Raw genomic sequence first — 15061 nt, 5'->3', positions numbered from 1 at the left:
TCTCTTATCTTTCATGCTGGAGGATTTTCCAGGGTAAAGTAGCTGGAAGAAAGCTGAGAGCCCAGAGGGGTCAGCCACACTCAAGTATATGGTTCCTCCCGATTTCCAGTTTCAAACTTTGGTGTGCAGGTTGATCCTGGAGGCCTCTCCAGGATGGAGTCTGTGAATTTCTGACACTTGGCTTGCCACGCACCCACAGGCTGCATCTTTACTTAGAATTAGAGTCCCATGGCCTGGACATAGCAGCCTGTGACTTGGAGTGAAACTCTGGAGTTGGTATATTTACCAAACTGAAGCCAAGGGCTCCGTGAATGCTTGTGGAGGGGAAGTCTGGTAGGGGGCCCCAGCCAAGCAGCCACCTCCCCAACATCTCAAAACAGACACACCCCTGAAACAACCACATTTTGCTTTATTAGGCGTTCCATGGTAATATAACACAGAGTTCTTAAGGAATAATAAACACGAGACTTGTCTTTTACCATAATTATTTTGCCATTGAGACAGTGGTTACAAAAAAAAAGTACTCTTCTGGCTACACACTTTATCAGCTTTAGAACTGAAAGTTCCTCCACTCATGGGTCACAATCACAATTTCAAGGATTAAAAACCATCTATTCTTAAATCCTACACTGTTTTAGAGCATCAAGTCACTGCAGTTACTCAGTTCTGAGACACTGTCGATTTATTTTAGCATTTACATATGACATTCATTTAACAGACACACAAAGCAAGCCAACAGGTAAACATGCTTACACAGCCTGCAGAAATCTTCAGGTTTTAAATTGTTTTTTTTTTTTTTTAAAGAAAACAACCAAAACAACCAAAAATCACCATGACCCGGTACAGGAAAAACAGGAAGACCCAAGTGAATACTAGAGCTGCAAGTGTTTCTGAGAATTGAAACAAAAATTTTTTTTCCAACTTTTTCAAATTTCCTCTAAGTGCAGGTGAGAAAAAAGCAAATATATTAAGTCAACCAATTATTTTTTTAAAAGTGCAATTTACCGTTAACAAATAAACAACAACAAAAAAAACTAAAATCCCAACCAGAACCCCAAAGGCAAAATGTGTAGAGACAAGGGTGGTAATGGAATGACCTACCTGGTGATGTTAATGCTTTGCAAAAAGCAGATTTGGTTTGTACAAAAGCTTGCAAACACAACATTGCTTAAGAGAACCTGTAAACAAGTTTGGAATACGATGCAATATAAGTCAGCAAGAACAGGGATGTGTACAAAGGAGCCAGCTAGGGGGAAAGGTGGCAGAAGAGGAGGGGGAAGGATGGAGATGTGACATAGCCTGTGGTCTGTCTCTAAGGGAGACCTGTGTTTAATTTCTCAGGTTTCCTCCCAAAACAGTTCTGATCTGACCTATTGTTCATAAAACAGATTTCTCCTCTTGCAAAGGAGAATGGACTTTAAGTTCCCCAAGGATCGTTTGAGTTTGTAGAGCCTCTATGTAGTGTGTGTTTTGAAATAACTGGACAAGAAGAAAATGTGGTTTTTCCCCAAAAATAAGAAGTTCCCATGTGTTCTAGAATCTCAAAAGATATTTAACCAGGAAACAGCAGGCCCTCGGGCCAGACTCCTGTGAGCTTAGCACTTCTGAACTGGTGACCTTCGTTGGCTCACTTGGGTTACTGGGGTTCGGTGTTGAGATCTGACCGTGACTTTAGCCAGGCATCACTGCACAGCGGAAAATCTCTCTGGTTCTGCAGCCTCAGCCTTCTACACTTCTGGGCCCTGTCTGTGGTTCCACGTGTGGTAGTGTGGGTGAGACAGCATGGCCCATCCCTGCACTTGGCCAGGGTCCCAGACTCTAGCACACATCCTCATGATGGCAGGTGGGTAGCACCTGGTCCCACACGGACTAGGGTGACACAGCACTATGCTTGCAATGGCAAAAGTTCAAATCCTTTGGGCGGACCCATTGACCACAATGAAATGATAGACCTGGGAGGTGAAAAGGTAACGGGGAAGGGGAGGAAAACAGTGTCTCCGAGACAAGGGCTGGAGGAAACAGAGAAAGAAACAAACACGAAAATATTCATGAATTAAAGAGCTGGAGAAGGAGAGTGAGAGCACACAGAAAAACGGTAAAAGAGGGGAGAAGGGAATCCTCAAAAGATTTAATCTGCAGCACAATCTAGGCCAGTAAAGCAAGCCTGCCCCTTTATCCACAGCTGACCCTGGAGACTACAGAATGGTGATGTCGGCATGTTGAAGCCTCAGGACGGACACGGTGAGTTTGCCAACCACCCAGAATGAGCTGGGTGATGACGTAATTGCATCATTAGGATGTCCAGTTCAAACCCCTTGTATTAATATGGAATTAAATGTTCAAATTTACTATTTAAAAAAAAGAAAAAAAAAAAAAAGACTCCCCCATCCCCGTCCCCTCCCCAGCCCCACGAAGAAAACTTTTTAAAATTTTTTAAAAAGAAAAAAAAAAAGGCAGCTCTGGGCAATTCACTTTATCTTCCCTCCCCCCATGAAAAAGAAGATGCTAACGGCCTCTAGGAGGTTGAGGGTGAGGAAGACCCTCGCTGGGGGCTGCTCTGTTCGCATGTCAGAGTGCTGGGTGTGGTTCCGTGTATGAGCTTGGTGGGTAGGCTTGGGTGTGATACTCGAGATGTGTAGGGAAGTGTGAGCAAAATCAGTAACTCCCGGTGAGAGATGGGGCGCAGAGCCCCAAGGGGGACCCCGTGAACTGGCTGCTCCACAGTAACTATCACAGGCTCTTAAAAAAAAAAAAAACAAGGAAAGAAGAAGTCTCAGAATGTCCTCAGGTGTCCCATCCCTGGTCCCCAGTGGACGGCGCAGCCCTGGAGCTCTAGCCCAGGCTGGTGATGTTGGCACGGCCGCCGGGGGGCGCCACGATACGCTGGGTGGTGCGGCGGGGAATGTTGTCATCAATCTGAGCCCCTGGAGGGAGAGGAGGGGAGAGCAGCGGGTGAGGGGCCAGGACACTCACAGAAGCTCCTGCTTGCAGGTAAAATCTCAGCTCAAGAGGAAACGTGCTAGTTGCATTCTTTGTTTTGGAGACAGGGTCTTGCTCTGTCTTCCAGACGGGAGTGCAGTGGCGCCATCACAGCTCACCACAGCCTCCACCTTCTGGGTTTAGGCCATCCCCCCACTCAGCGCCCCCCTTGAGAAGCTGGGACCACAGCCATGTACCCCTACATCTAGCTAATTTTTTAATTTTTTGTAAAGTAGGGTCTCGGTATACTGCCCAGGCTGGTCTGAAACTCCTGGGCTCAGAAAATCCTCCTACCTCTGCCTCCCAAAATGCTGGGATTACAGGTGTGAGCCACCCTGCCTGGCCTCACATTCTTGTTCTTCTCTTAAAACCTCACTGCAGGTTAGAGTACAGAAAGGAGGTGGAGGCCGGGCATGGTGGCTCATGCCTGGAATCTGATGAACAGCACTTTGGGAGGCTGAGATGGGAGGATCACTTGACTCGAGGAGTTTGAGAACAGCCCAGGCAACACGGTGAGATCCTATCTCTAACAAAAAAATAAAAAATTAGCCAGGCATGGTGGTACACGCCTGTAGTCCCAGCTACTAGGGAGGCTGAGCTGGGAGGATCACTTGAGCACAGGAGGTTGAGGCTGCAGTGAGCTGTGACTGCACCATTGTATTCTAGCCTGGGTGTTCAGTGACACAGTAAGATACTACCCTATCTCTCAAAATAAAAATTATAAACTTTTCAAAAAGGAGATGAGCCTCAGGTAGCCAAAGAATCAGACTGTATAAAGGCTGCTGGATCTATTACTGGAAAAAGTAAAACTGTGTATAACATATAGTTACATCTCAGACTCTGTCCTGTTCCCTGTTCTGATGAGCCACATTGCCTGTGGCTTCTCCGAGGACACATCCCTCTCTGGCATTCTAGTCCCCTAACCCTACACATACAATCACAAATAGGAGGAACAATGGCCCCTTATATTCAGACAGCCTGGAGGGATCAGATAACACTGACATGATTATGTACATTTTGCATAAAACAAACTAAAGTTCATTATTTTTAAATGTTTTGTAAATTGGTAACCCATAAATGGTACAAAGGTAATTTTCTAAAAACCCATACACCTAACACCAGCAACAAAAATTCTTGGCTGGGTATGGTGGCTTATGCCTGTAATCCCAGCACCTTGGGAAATTGAGGCAGGTGGGTCACAAGGTCAGGAGTTTGAGAACAGGCTGGCCAACATAGTAAAACCCCGTCTCTACTAAAAATACAAAAATTAGCTGGGGTGGTGTGAGCCTGTAATCCTAGCTAATTGGGAGGCTGAGGCAGGAGAATTGCTTGAATCAGGGAGGCAAAGTTTACTATGAGCTGAGATCATGCCACTGCATTCCAGCCTAGGTGACGGAGTGAGACTCAGTCCCAAAAAAAAAAAAAAAAAAATCTCTCTGGTTTAATGATTTCTTTAATAAGCCATAGGAATCTGTGGCCCAGGGAGCTTGAAGAGTGAAATGTTATTTCACTCTTGGGCCAAATAAAAGATGGGAAGGAAGTTTCAAATAGGGAAATTTAAAAATCTGAACCCTGGGCTGGGTGCAATAGCTCATGCCTGTAATCCCAGCAGTTTGGGAGGTCGAGGTGGCTAGATCACCTGAGGTTAGGAGTTCAAGACCAGCCTGGGCAACATGGCAATAGCCCACCTTTACTAAAAATACAAAAACTAGCCAGGCATGGTGGCACATGCCTGTAATCCCAGCTACTTGGAAGGCTGAGGCATGAGAATCACCTGAACTGAGAGGTGGAGGTTGCAGTGAGCCAAGATCACACCATTGCACCCGAGCCTGGTTGACAGAGCAAGACCGTATCTCAAAAAAGAAAACGAAAATACATCTCCAGTGATCTGAGTCCCACTGTATTTCTCCCTTTGGGAAGAACGGGAAAATCAGTCACTTCCATTTCTGTATCCTTTCCAAATGCAACTGCAGCCTCACCAGCACCAGTGAGATGGCCCTGCAGAGCTGAGCCCTCCCCAAGCCCCAACCCTACCAGACAAACTGAATCCAGACTGGTGCAGGTTCCGGACAGGTGGGGCCTGCTGCTTGGCAGGAGACGTCTTGGCTGAGGAGGCTGGAGTGACTGTCTTGGGCGTCACAGACACCTCACACACAGGTCCATCGTACAGGCCACGAGGAACCCCTCTCAGCTCAGCCAGCTGCAAAACACAAGAGTCCCCCCAGCTCAGGCCACAGAGGACACCTCTCTAGAAACCCTCCTGGAGGGAGGATGAGCCTGTGAGCTCTAGGGATGGAGGGCTCTCCCTACAGACAGGTGGACAGGTGTGGTGTGGGGCCAGCTCTCACCCTGCCAGGCCAAAGCTCCCCACAAGGTCCAATAACTGGTTAACTCTATAAAAACTAACATGCCTTACCATTTTCCCCTCAAGGAACTTCAATTTTAAACCCAGTAAAAACCCCCTAAACATGCTGTGAGGAGGATCTGGTCTCATGTTCAAGATCTGGCCCCAAACTTACTTTCCAGTCACATTCTCCCTTTAATTCCCTCATACCTCCATCTCTTTCTTGCCTCACATGCCCTGAATACACTGAACATTTTCTATGCTCATGACACACTATCAAATTCCCTCATCTCCCCTCTTTGACTTGACAAACTCCTACTTAACCTTCAAAGCCCAACTCAAAATGTCCTCTCCCCCGACACTCTCCCCAGCTACGGAGGCAGCTTCGTCCTTTGGGCCCTCAACCACACTCCTCATCACAGCATATACCATGATCAGACTTTGCTAGGGCTGTCTGTGGACACGCCCAACTCCTTCTCCAGTATTTTAAATACCAGGAATAAAAAACTCAGGGTCCCTCTTATTCGTGGAATCCACTGTACTCATCCTAATATTCTATCTCAAGGTGCTTAATAAATGTCTGTGGCCTTGAACTTAATTCATGAATTTAAAAAAAATTTTTTAAAACTACTCACCCTGCTCCTTGCCTTGATACGCTTGTAAACAAAATCAGGGAAGGGCTTCCGGGGAATGTAGCGTCCAGAGCCTTCGGTGACATGCAGGGTTCCGTCCTCCAGGACAATCTTCCCCTGGCTGATGACCACCAGTGGGGAGCCGCGGCACTCCATGCCTTCAAAGATGTTGTATTCGAGAGACTGGGAAGAGGGCACAGTAAACTCTAGAACAGACTCCACGTGGACAAAAGAGAGACCCAGAGACGGGGGTCCTGTCTCGACTGGGCACCCCCAGCACCCCAGGAGGCACTTACTCGCTGTGTCTCCATTTCCCTATCTAAAATATTGAGTAACTTTTCATAGCTCTCCAAATTAGAAAAATAATTGAACAGAGTAACTGTACGGAAAGGGTGCGTGTTTGTAAATGCTACACAAATATAGAGAAAATGATCCCTCCTATTAACAGCGATCGTGTTCCCACCAACTCCAGCTCCATTCCGGTTGAATTCCAAAGGCCCTCTGACCAACTTCTAAATTGAATCTAGAAATGAGCCATCCACAAGTAGGTTTTCCCACTGGCTAGCCTGATTTTCCAATCTGTTGGCAGTGTGGTTAAACTGAAGTCCCTAAATGAAAGGATTGTGGTCACTGAAGAGACATGCCTCTGATAAAATGATTGAGGGCTAGTTAATTTCCAGAACAATGGAGCTATCCTTCTGGTTTCAAGTTTTTTGGGGTAAAACAGAGACACATCTGTGTGCCCTCTTGGAAAATAGGTGGAGTCTCCATATGGATGTGAGTCTGCGGTTGGTAATGAAGCAACAGAAAACGGGTCACTGCACCCTGCCATCAAAAACTCCATCCTCCAGCTTTGGCTCACCCAGGGCTCCTTCCCAGATCCCAAATGCCTCTCGCTTCTTCCTGCCTGCTTAGTTCACGGGGACCAATGGCTGTGGCTGAGTCTGGACTGGAGGATTCATAGGTGGCTCCAACCATAAAAAGCACCCTGGGCTTCTGGGCAAGTTGAGACCAGGTTATCAGTACTCAGGGAGCTGGCCTGTAAACAGAGAACTGTGCAAGCACCATGCAGTGGATGGTAGCATGGAGCAGCCTCAGCCGACTAAGCAGCTCACATCAGGCATGGAAATGCACAACTTCCCGCATACAATCTTCAGTGAAAACGGCCACAAGGGCTGTCAGTGCATTACTGTGAGTTTCAAAGAAGTCAAATGGAAGCTACCGAAGAAACCAAAGCAGAGAGGCACCGGCAGGGAGGTGAAAAGGACTGCCCGTGGGTTCCCGAGACCCCTGGCTGACAACTGTCTTTCATCACTTCGAATACACTCATCCCTGAAGTCAGAATGTGTCTTACAGCAGCTGGAGCCACATGGGCACTGCCAGCCTAGACTAAAAACAAGTTCTTCTAGGCGTACAGGCATTGATCGACTTACGACCTATGCTACTTACGACCATTCGGCTTTACGACCACAATCGCTAGCCACGACTGCTCCACATCTGGCAGCGCAAACGTTGCCCAGCTGGGCGTACGACAGTGTGGCGTGCCCCATTTCAACTGTACGTATAGCCTACTCAACTTACGACCAAAATCGTGTTACGACCGTTCCGCGGTCCCGGCCGTGGTCGTAAGTCGAGCGCTGCCTGTATATGGGTTTGCTTGTGCTACTGGGTTGGGGGACCACCCCACTGAGGGCATTTTACAGTAAATGCTCAGCTCGGCGTTGTTCTGGGCCACACAGGCAGCATGCATTCAGACCACAAGGCTGGACAAGCACGCACCTTCAGTTCAAATTCTTGGGGGAGACATTTTTCCCTCCTGGAGCCCAATGCCAAGGTTGAGGCATGAGGGATTTCCTGCGACCAGTCTACCCAGCAGACGCACTCCCCAAAGATGCCGAAATAAATGCACACTGGCCCGTGGCGGCCCAGTCTCCTCTGAGACGCGTCGTCTTGGGCATGCTTTCTTTCATCGTGACACATAACCTAATGGAACATCTTAAAATCGACAGCATCTCGGATACAGTCAAATCCAGAAGTTGTGTGACTCTGGGGAGATGGCTTTAATCCTACCTGAGCTCTAGTTTCTTCATCTGCCACCCTCCCGAGTTGTATGGGAAGGTGACAACACAAAAAGTCTCATCCCTGGTGGTCTCGGAAATCACCCATCCTTTAAGGCCTGGAGCAAGAACCATCTCTTCCACATCACTCCACAGCTAAGAGTTTATGCCCTGACAACATCCTCTTGTGCCCTGTTGGATAGAGTATGGGCACAGCCTTGGCCACGGAGACATCGGCCCTGGGTTCACACCCCAGATATGCCATTCACCAGCTATGTGACTATTTAGACACATCCCTCACACCCCTGAGCCTCAGCCTCATCTGTGAGGGGCAAGTAGGACCCCCTTTGCAGGACTGATGCAAAGATCAAATGAAATAAAATGAACAAAAACATCTGGCTCGCTACTTGGCTCACAGGAGGCATTTGAAAATGTTCACTCATTCACTGTCTAGCTTTTTGTTGCACTGGGCTAATGCTTGCTAGTCCTATAGGGCCCAAGATGTCATACAATGCATATGTTGAGTCTTGTTGCTTGTAAATGAGCACCTAGAAGACCTCTGGAGGCCATCTGTCTTTTCTTTTGAGATGGAGTTTCGCTCTTGTTGCCCAGGCTGGGATACAGTGGCGCGATCTCGGCTCACTGCAGCCTTCGCCTCCCAGGTTCAAGCAATTCTGCCTCAGACTCCTGAGTAGCTGGAATTATAGGCATGTGCCACCACACCCAGCTAATTTTTTTAATTTTTAGTAGGCACAGTGTTTCGCCATGTTGGCCAAGCTGGTCTCGAACTCCTAACCTCGGACGATCCACCCACCTCAGAGTCCCAAAGTGCTGGGATTACAGACATGAGCCACAGCGCTCAGCTATCATCTCTCATTTTTTAAAGATGGGCGAACCAGCCCCATGACTCTCAGTGAGTTAACACTGACAAGTCCAAGGGTCAGATCACAGTTCCCAGATACTCAGAGCCTACTCTCCATCCAACCATGATGCAGAGAGGCTTCATCATGCACCATGCATAGACATTGTTAACCTACATCCACACAGGCTCCCTAAAATTACTCATCTGGCCAGATGCCTGGAAAATCCAAGCAAACGCTTAGCAACAGGGCTGTGGATAACAGTTAGCTGGATGCTCCAATTAAAGCTAATTAGCTTCATGGTAGGACACACTGTACAATGCAGGCAAAAATCTCCTATTTGCATTCTCCCAGAAGATCAATGCACAGGCATGCTTAGTCCTGGCTCTTTAAAACAGGTGACGATGGAAAAGCGCCACTTAGAGTCAACATCTCTTCCATAGGTCACCAGGAGGAAAAAGCAGGGCAGGTTTGGGTCAAACCGGAGGACAGAATCTGTCTTCCCAAATCTTCATTCCCTCTCACTGCCTCTTCTAGGTTAAGAGCTCCAAATGCAAGCTCCCCAGCTGGGTCGTTTCTGTCTTAAATAAAGAGCCCAGGCAGCCATTTATAGCACCTCTGGCGGAAGCAACCCTCTAAGAGAGGGGAAGCATTTCCCCATCTAAGCCCAACCAAGAGGCTGCAGATGCTGTCAGGCAGGAAAGAGTGCTGGACATTTTTGGGTTCTAATTCTGGCTCAACCGCAAAATCGCTATGTAACATTAGACTGGTCACTGAAGCTCTCTAAGCCTCCATTTATTTATTTTCCCAAATTGGGATAATAATAACAGTCCCTTTATTGAGAAGGTCAAATAAAAGACTCAATGAACATGTGAAGTTGCAGGCACATGAATAGATGGGTTCAATGGCCAGGGCCCTAGGACCTCTGACCATAAAACAGCCAGTTACGACACCCAAGAAGTCATGATCTGAGCTGTGAGAGGGTGCGACCCTAAGGCTGTGCTGCCAGGCTGAGCCAGTGAGTGGGGAGGAAGGGAGCTTTAAACACAGACTTGAACAGTCTTCTGAGAAGCACCCAGCGTCCTGGTACACACAGGTGGCAGCAGAAGCCAGAGCTGAGCCTTAGCTCACTGCAGACCAAACACCTCTGTGAGTGCATATTAGAGACGACTAGGACAGTGCAAACTCCCAGGGCTGTCCTGGAGAAATGCCAGAAACCTGCCCATGAGCTGTGGTGTGGGGAAAGTGTCAGCGCTTGCTGGCCTGAGCTGTTTTCAAGATTCAAATGAGTTCCTGACATAAAACGCTTCTGCCTAAGGCCCATTTCCTTTCCAAAGCTCTCCCTTTGTGTATATTCGTTCAGCTTTTTGCCTGTACCATACTGCTTGTGAAGAATCGGCAGTGTCTAATACCTCTGCTTAAAGCCGGCTGACCTCACAGAATCACAAGACACTTGGAGACCTCGTCTGAACCCCTCACTCTCAGCTGAGAAGCCTAAGACATTCACATACTTGGCACGGGTCCTGTTAGCAAGAGAGGCCATCTCTAAGCTGTGCAGCCCAGACCCAGAGGCAAGAGATACCCAAAGCTGCATATCCCAGAAAGACAAGCAAATGGCTGGGGTATTCAATCAGTCAGTCAGTCAATCAATTCCTTTAAGAGAATAAGAGTGGTTGTCATTCAGGCTGCTGTAGGGACACTGGCCTGAGAAAACAATGGCTTAAGAGGATCAAAGTCCCCAGTGGGCATCTCAGGAGATGACATCTCACTGTTTCATTGAGGTCCCTTGCACCACGTATTGACATGAGAAGTGCTGTGCCAAACTATGAAAATAGAACGATGCTGGACTTCTAGAAGCTCTGCACATCCTAGCATCACTGTGGAGGTTCTAAATGGAATGGTCCCTGACTTCTAGAAGCTTTGCATGACCTGGCATCACTTTGGAAGCTCTAAATGGAAAGGTCCCTGACTTCTAGAAACTTTGCATGTCCTGGCATCACTGTGGATGTTCTAAATGGAATGGTCCCTGACTTCTAGAAGCTTTGCACGACCTGGCATCACTTTGGAGGCTCTAAATCAGGCGTCCCCAAACTTTTTACACAGGGGGCCAGTTCACTGTCCCTCAGACTGTTGGAGGGCCGTCACATACTGTGCTCCTCTCACTGACTACCAATGAAAGAGGTGCCCCTTCCTGAAGTGCGGCAGGGGGCCAGATAAATGGCCTCAGGGGGCCACATGCGGCCCGTGGGCCGTAGTTTGGGGACGCCTGCTCTAAATAGAATGGTCCCTGACTTCTAGAAGCTTTGCACATCCTAGCATCACTTTGGACGCTCTAAATGGAATGGTCCCTGACTTCTAGAGGCTTTGCACATCCTGGCATCACTCTGGAGGCTCTAAAGATCTATAGCTAGAGAGACTCTGGTAGTCCAAAAATGATTATAAGACTTAACAGTCTTTCTGACCTCACTAAAGAAAATGAAATAACTCTTCTTTTCCAATCAAATTGCTAATCATAACATCCTCAGGAAATAAGCATTCCCATCACAGCGAGTTCTTTTTAGAAACCCTGGGGCTCTCCCTCTGTCTGTCTCTGTGACTGTAATTTGTTTGAATGGGGTCTGCATGGTTAACAGGTCTTACGCTATTGTGCGTCTTGGCAGAGATGGTTTTCACGCTGTCAGGGTCCCAGATGACCAGGTCAGCATCGGATCCCACGGCAATGCGGCCTTTCCGGGGATAAAGGTTGAAGACTTTGGCTGCATTGGTGCTGGTCACAGCCACAAACTGGTTCTCATCCATTTTCCCAGTGACCTGAGGAAGACAGCACAGGCACACAGCAAAAACGAGTTACAAAATTACTTTGCAATAAAATGATACACACAACAGCTTAGATGGATGTCAAGGACATTGTGCCAAGTGAAACACAGACAGTCTCAAAGGTCACACTCTATATGACTCCATTTCCATAACATTCTCCAAAACGGTAGAGAGGGAGAACAGATGAGAGGCTAGATGGGTTCTTCCAGGGTTAGGGAGGGTGGAGAGGAAGAGCAGCAAGAGGGAGCTCTCTGAGGTGCTGGACTAGACCTGCATTTTGATGGTGGTGGTGTCACATGACCCCACAGGTGGCCACAGACCCCAGAGCTATGCCCACGCATTCTGCCACTGCCAGTGTCCTGGTTTTGATATCATACTACAATTACAGAAGACATGACCATGAGGGAAACAGGGTGAAGGATGCCCAGGACCTCTCTGTACTGTCTTAGCAACTTCTTCTTAATCTATAATTATTTCAAAACAAAAAAAATTTTCATTTAATTTGCAGGGGTGGCAATGCCTCTTTAAGAAATATTATTTGGCCCAATTGGCTGTCTTTTTCAACAAAAGGCAGCCACAAATCTAGCTTTTTTTTTTTTTTTTTTTTTTTTTTTTTTTTTTTTTTTTTTTTTTTTTTTTTTTTTTAATAGAGACAGGGTCTTACTGTCACTGAGGCTGGAGTGCAGTGGAGTGAACATAGCTCCGGGAAGCCTCGACCTCTCAGGCTCAAGCAATTCTTTTGCTTCAGCTTCTCGAGTAGCTGGAAAGACAGGCATGCACCACCATACTAGGCTAATTTTTTTTTCTATTTTAGAGATGGGATCTCACTATGTTGCCCAGCTGGTCTTAAAGTCCTGAGTTCAAGCAATCCTCCCATCTCACTCTCCGAAAGTGCTGGGATTCCAGGGTGAGCCACCATGCCTGGCCAGATGTCACCTGCTAGCCTAGCCAACCTAGAAGTCTCAGCCCCACATCTGGTTTTAGGTACCAGTCACATTTCCTCAAGTGCTTCCCCTCCCAAACCCACTCTAAATCCAGTTTAAAAAAAAAAAAAAAAAAGATCTGGGCAAAGGAAATGAACTGGCATTAAGAAGAAAAAAGTACGAATGGCCAATAAGCATATGAAAAACTTTTCACTCTAATCAGTAATTGATGAAATTAAATGTAAAACAATGAGACACAAAATTAACCTATCAAATCAGCAAATAGTGGTTTCTTGCAAATAACACCCAAGTGTTAAAGACACTAGGGACTGACACATATTGCTGGTGGCGTATAAAGTGGTACAAACTTTCTGGAAGGAACTTTTAAAATATGTATCGAAAATGTAAAAAATATATACATTCTTTAACCAAGCAATGCCACTTGTAGAACTTTCCCCTACAAACATAATCAAGGATATGTCTACAAGGATGACATCCCAGTGAAGAAAAAAAAAAAAAATCAGAAAAACATAAATGTTCAACCAAAGAATTATAAATGTAGCTGGGCATGGTGTCTCATGCCTGTAATCCCAGAACTTTGGGAGGCCAAGGAGGACAGATCACCTGAGGTCAGGAGTTCCAGACCAGCCTGGCCAACATGGTGAAACCCTGTTTCTACTAAAAATACAAAAATCAGGCAGGTGTGGTGGCAGGCACCTGTAATCCCAGTGACTCAGGAGGCTGAGGCAGGAGAATCGCTTGAACCCGGGAGGTGGACACTGCAGTGAGCCAAGATTGTGCCACTACACTCCGTCCTTGGGAGACAGAGTAAGACTTTGCCTCCAAAAAAAGAGAAAATTATAAATGAGTCCCAACCAGGCGCAGTCGCTCATGCCTGTAATCCCAACACCTTGGGAGGTCAAGGCAGGTGGATTGCTTGAAGTCAGGAGTTCAAGACCAGCCTGGCCAACATGGTAAAACCCCGCCTCTACTAAAAATACAAAAATCAGCTGCGTACGGTGGCACATGCCTGTAATCTCAGCTACTCAGGAGGCTAAGGCAGGAAAATGACTTGATCCCCGCAGGCGGAGGTTGCAATGAGCCAAGATGGTGCCACTGTACTCCAGTCTGGGCGACGGAACAAAACTCCATCTCAAATAAATAAATGAGTCCCAGTTTAGCATTCACATGGAAGAGTCTGCTATTATAAATCAACTTTTTCAAGTATAGTTAAGCATGTGGAGACATTTCTATGATGTATTAATTTTAAAAAAACAGATTACAAAATAGTATATATGATGCCAATATTATTATTATTATTTTAAGACAGTGTCTCACTGTGTCGTCCTGGCTGGAGGGCCCGATTTTTGCTCACTGCAGCTTCAAATTCCCAAGGCTTAGGTGACTCTTCTGCCTCAGCCCCCTGAGTATCTGGGACTACAGGCACATGCAACCATGCCCGGCTAATTTTTGTATTTTTAGTAGAGACAGAGTTTTTCCATGTTGCCCAGGCTGGTCTTGAATTCCTGGGCTCAAATGATCCACCCACCTTGGACTCCCAAAGTGCTTGGATTACAGGCATGAGCCACCACACCCAGCTGTATGATGTCAATATAATTTACACAGTCATGCATACTGCATATACAAATAGTGAGACCCCCATCTCTACAAAAAATAAAAATTAGCCAGTGTGGTAGTGTGCGCCTGTGATCCCAGCTACTTGGGAGGCTGAGATGGGAGGATCACCTGAGCCCAGGAGTCTGAGGCTGCAATGAGCTATGATTGTACCACGGCACTCCAGCCTGGGTGACAGAGCAAGACCGTGTCTGAAAATAATTTAAAAAATTTATTTAAAAGAAATAGATATGTAACATTTAGGAAGAAATGACCTACAAGGAGAGATCTAAAGGTTTCTGACCCTCAGAAATACTGTCACGTAAGTACTGGCTTCTAGGATGTCCTCCACTGTCATTTCAAAGCCTCCATGCCCCAGGACCCCCAGATGAGGAGGACAAAGAAGGCTGAGAGCCACCAAGGAGTGAGGCCATCGCTCCTTACCACAGCCTTGTCCCAGATGACGGACATCCGCTCCTCAGTGCCATTGGTACCCTCCGGAATCAGGGTGAAGTTGTCCTTTCCTACAGCCTTCTGGGCAGTGTTAAACGTGCAATGGGCACTGCCCGTGACCTGGAGGTCTCCACTGCAGAGAAAACACATAATGTGGCACTGTAGCTTCGCCAGGATGCCGTGTGCCCATACCTATTTGGTGGGCTGTCCCATGGGTGATGCCATACCAGCCACAGTGTCCTATTGACGCCTCCTCTACCTGCTTGGCTTGACTTTCAAGACCGCCGGGTTTGCATCCAGAATCCCCTCCCAAAATGGTGCTAGGATGACAATTCCCTGTACTCATGTAGCCAACCTAATTTGGTGAACAAGGGCCTCCGGG

General features: G+C 47.1%; 1 protein-coding gene across 3 annotated transcripts in view; it reads right to left on the bottom strand.

Annotated features, from left to right (window-relative positions):
• Positions 1 to 389: 389 nt before the first annotated feature.
• DPYSL2 (dihydropyrimidinase like 2) overlaps positions 390 to 15061 on the bottom strand; it is a 139472-nt gene continuing 124800 nt past the window's right edge. For all 3 annotated transcript variants that reach the window (XM_010347762.3, XM_003937192.4, XM_039461039.2), the window contains exons 10-14: positions 14671 to 14812; positions 11513 to 11683; positions 5959 to 6138; positions 5014 to 5179; positions 390 to 2924 (exon numbers count right to left, since the gene is read on the bottom strand). In XM_010347762.3, coding sequence (XP_010346064.2) covers positions 2833 to 2924; positions 5014 to 5179; positions 5959 to 6138; positions 11513 to 11683; positions 14671 to 14812 — 751 coding nt within the window. In that variant the 3' untranslated portion in view covers positions 390 to 2832. The remainder of the gene's footprint in view (positions 2925 to 5013; positions 5180 to 5958; positions 6139 to 11512; positions 11684 to 14670; positions 14813 to 15061) is intronic.

Source organism: Saimiri boliviensis, chromosome 13 (assembly GCF_048565385.1).
Source record: "Saimiri boliviensis isolate mSaiBol1 chromosome 13, mSaiBol1.pri, whole genome shotgun sequence".
In the NCBI taxonomy this organism is placed as follows: Eukaryota; Metazoa; Chordata; class Mammalia; order Primates; family Cebidae; genus Saimiri; species Saimiri boliviensis.
This window is presented reverse-complemented; position numbering and strand designations above follow the sequence as displayed.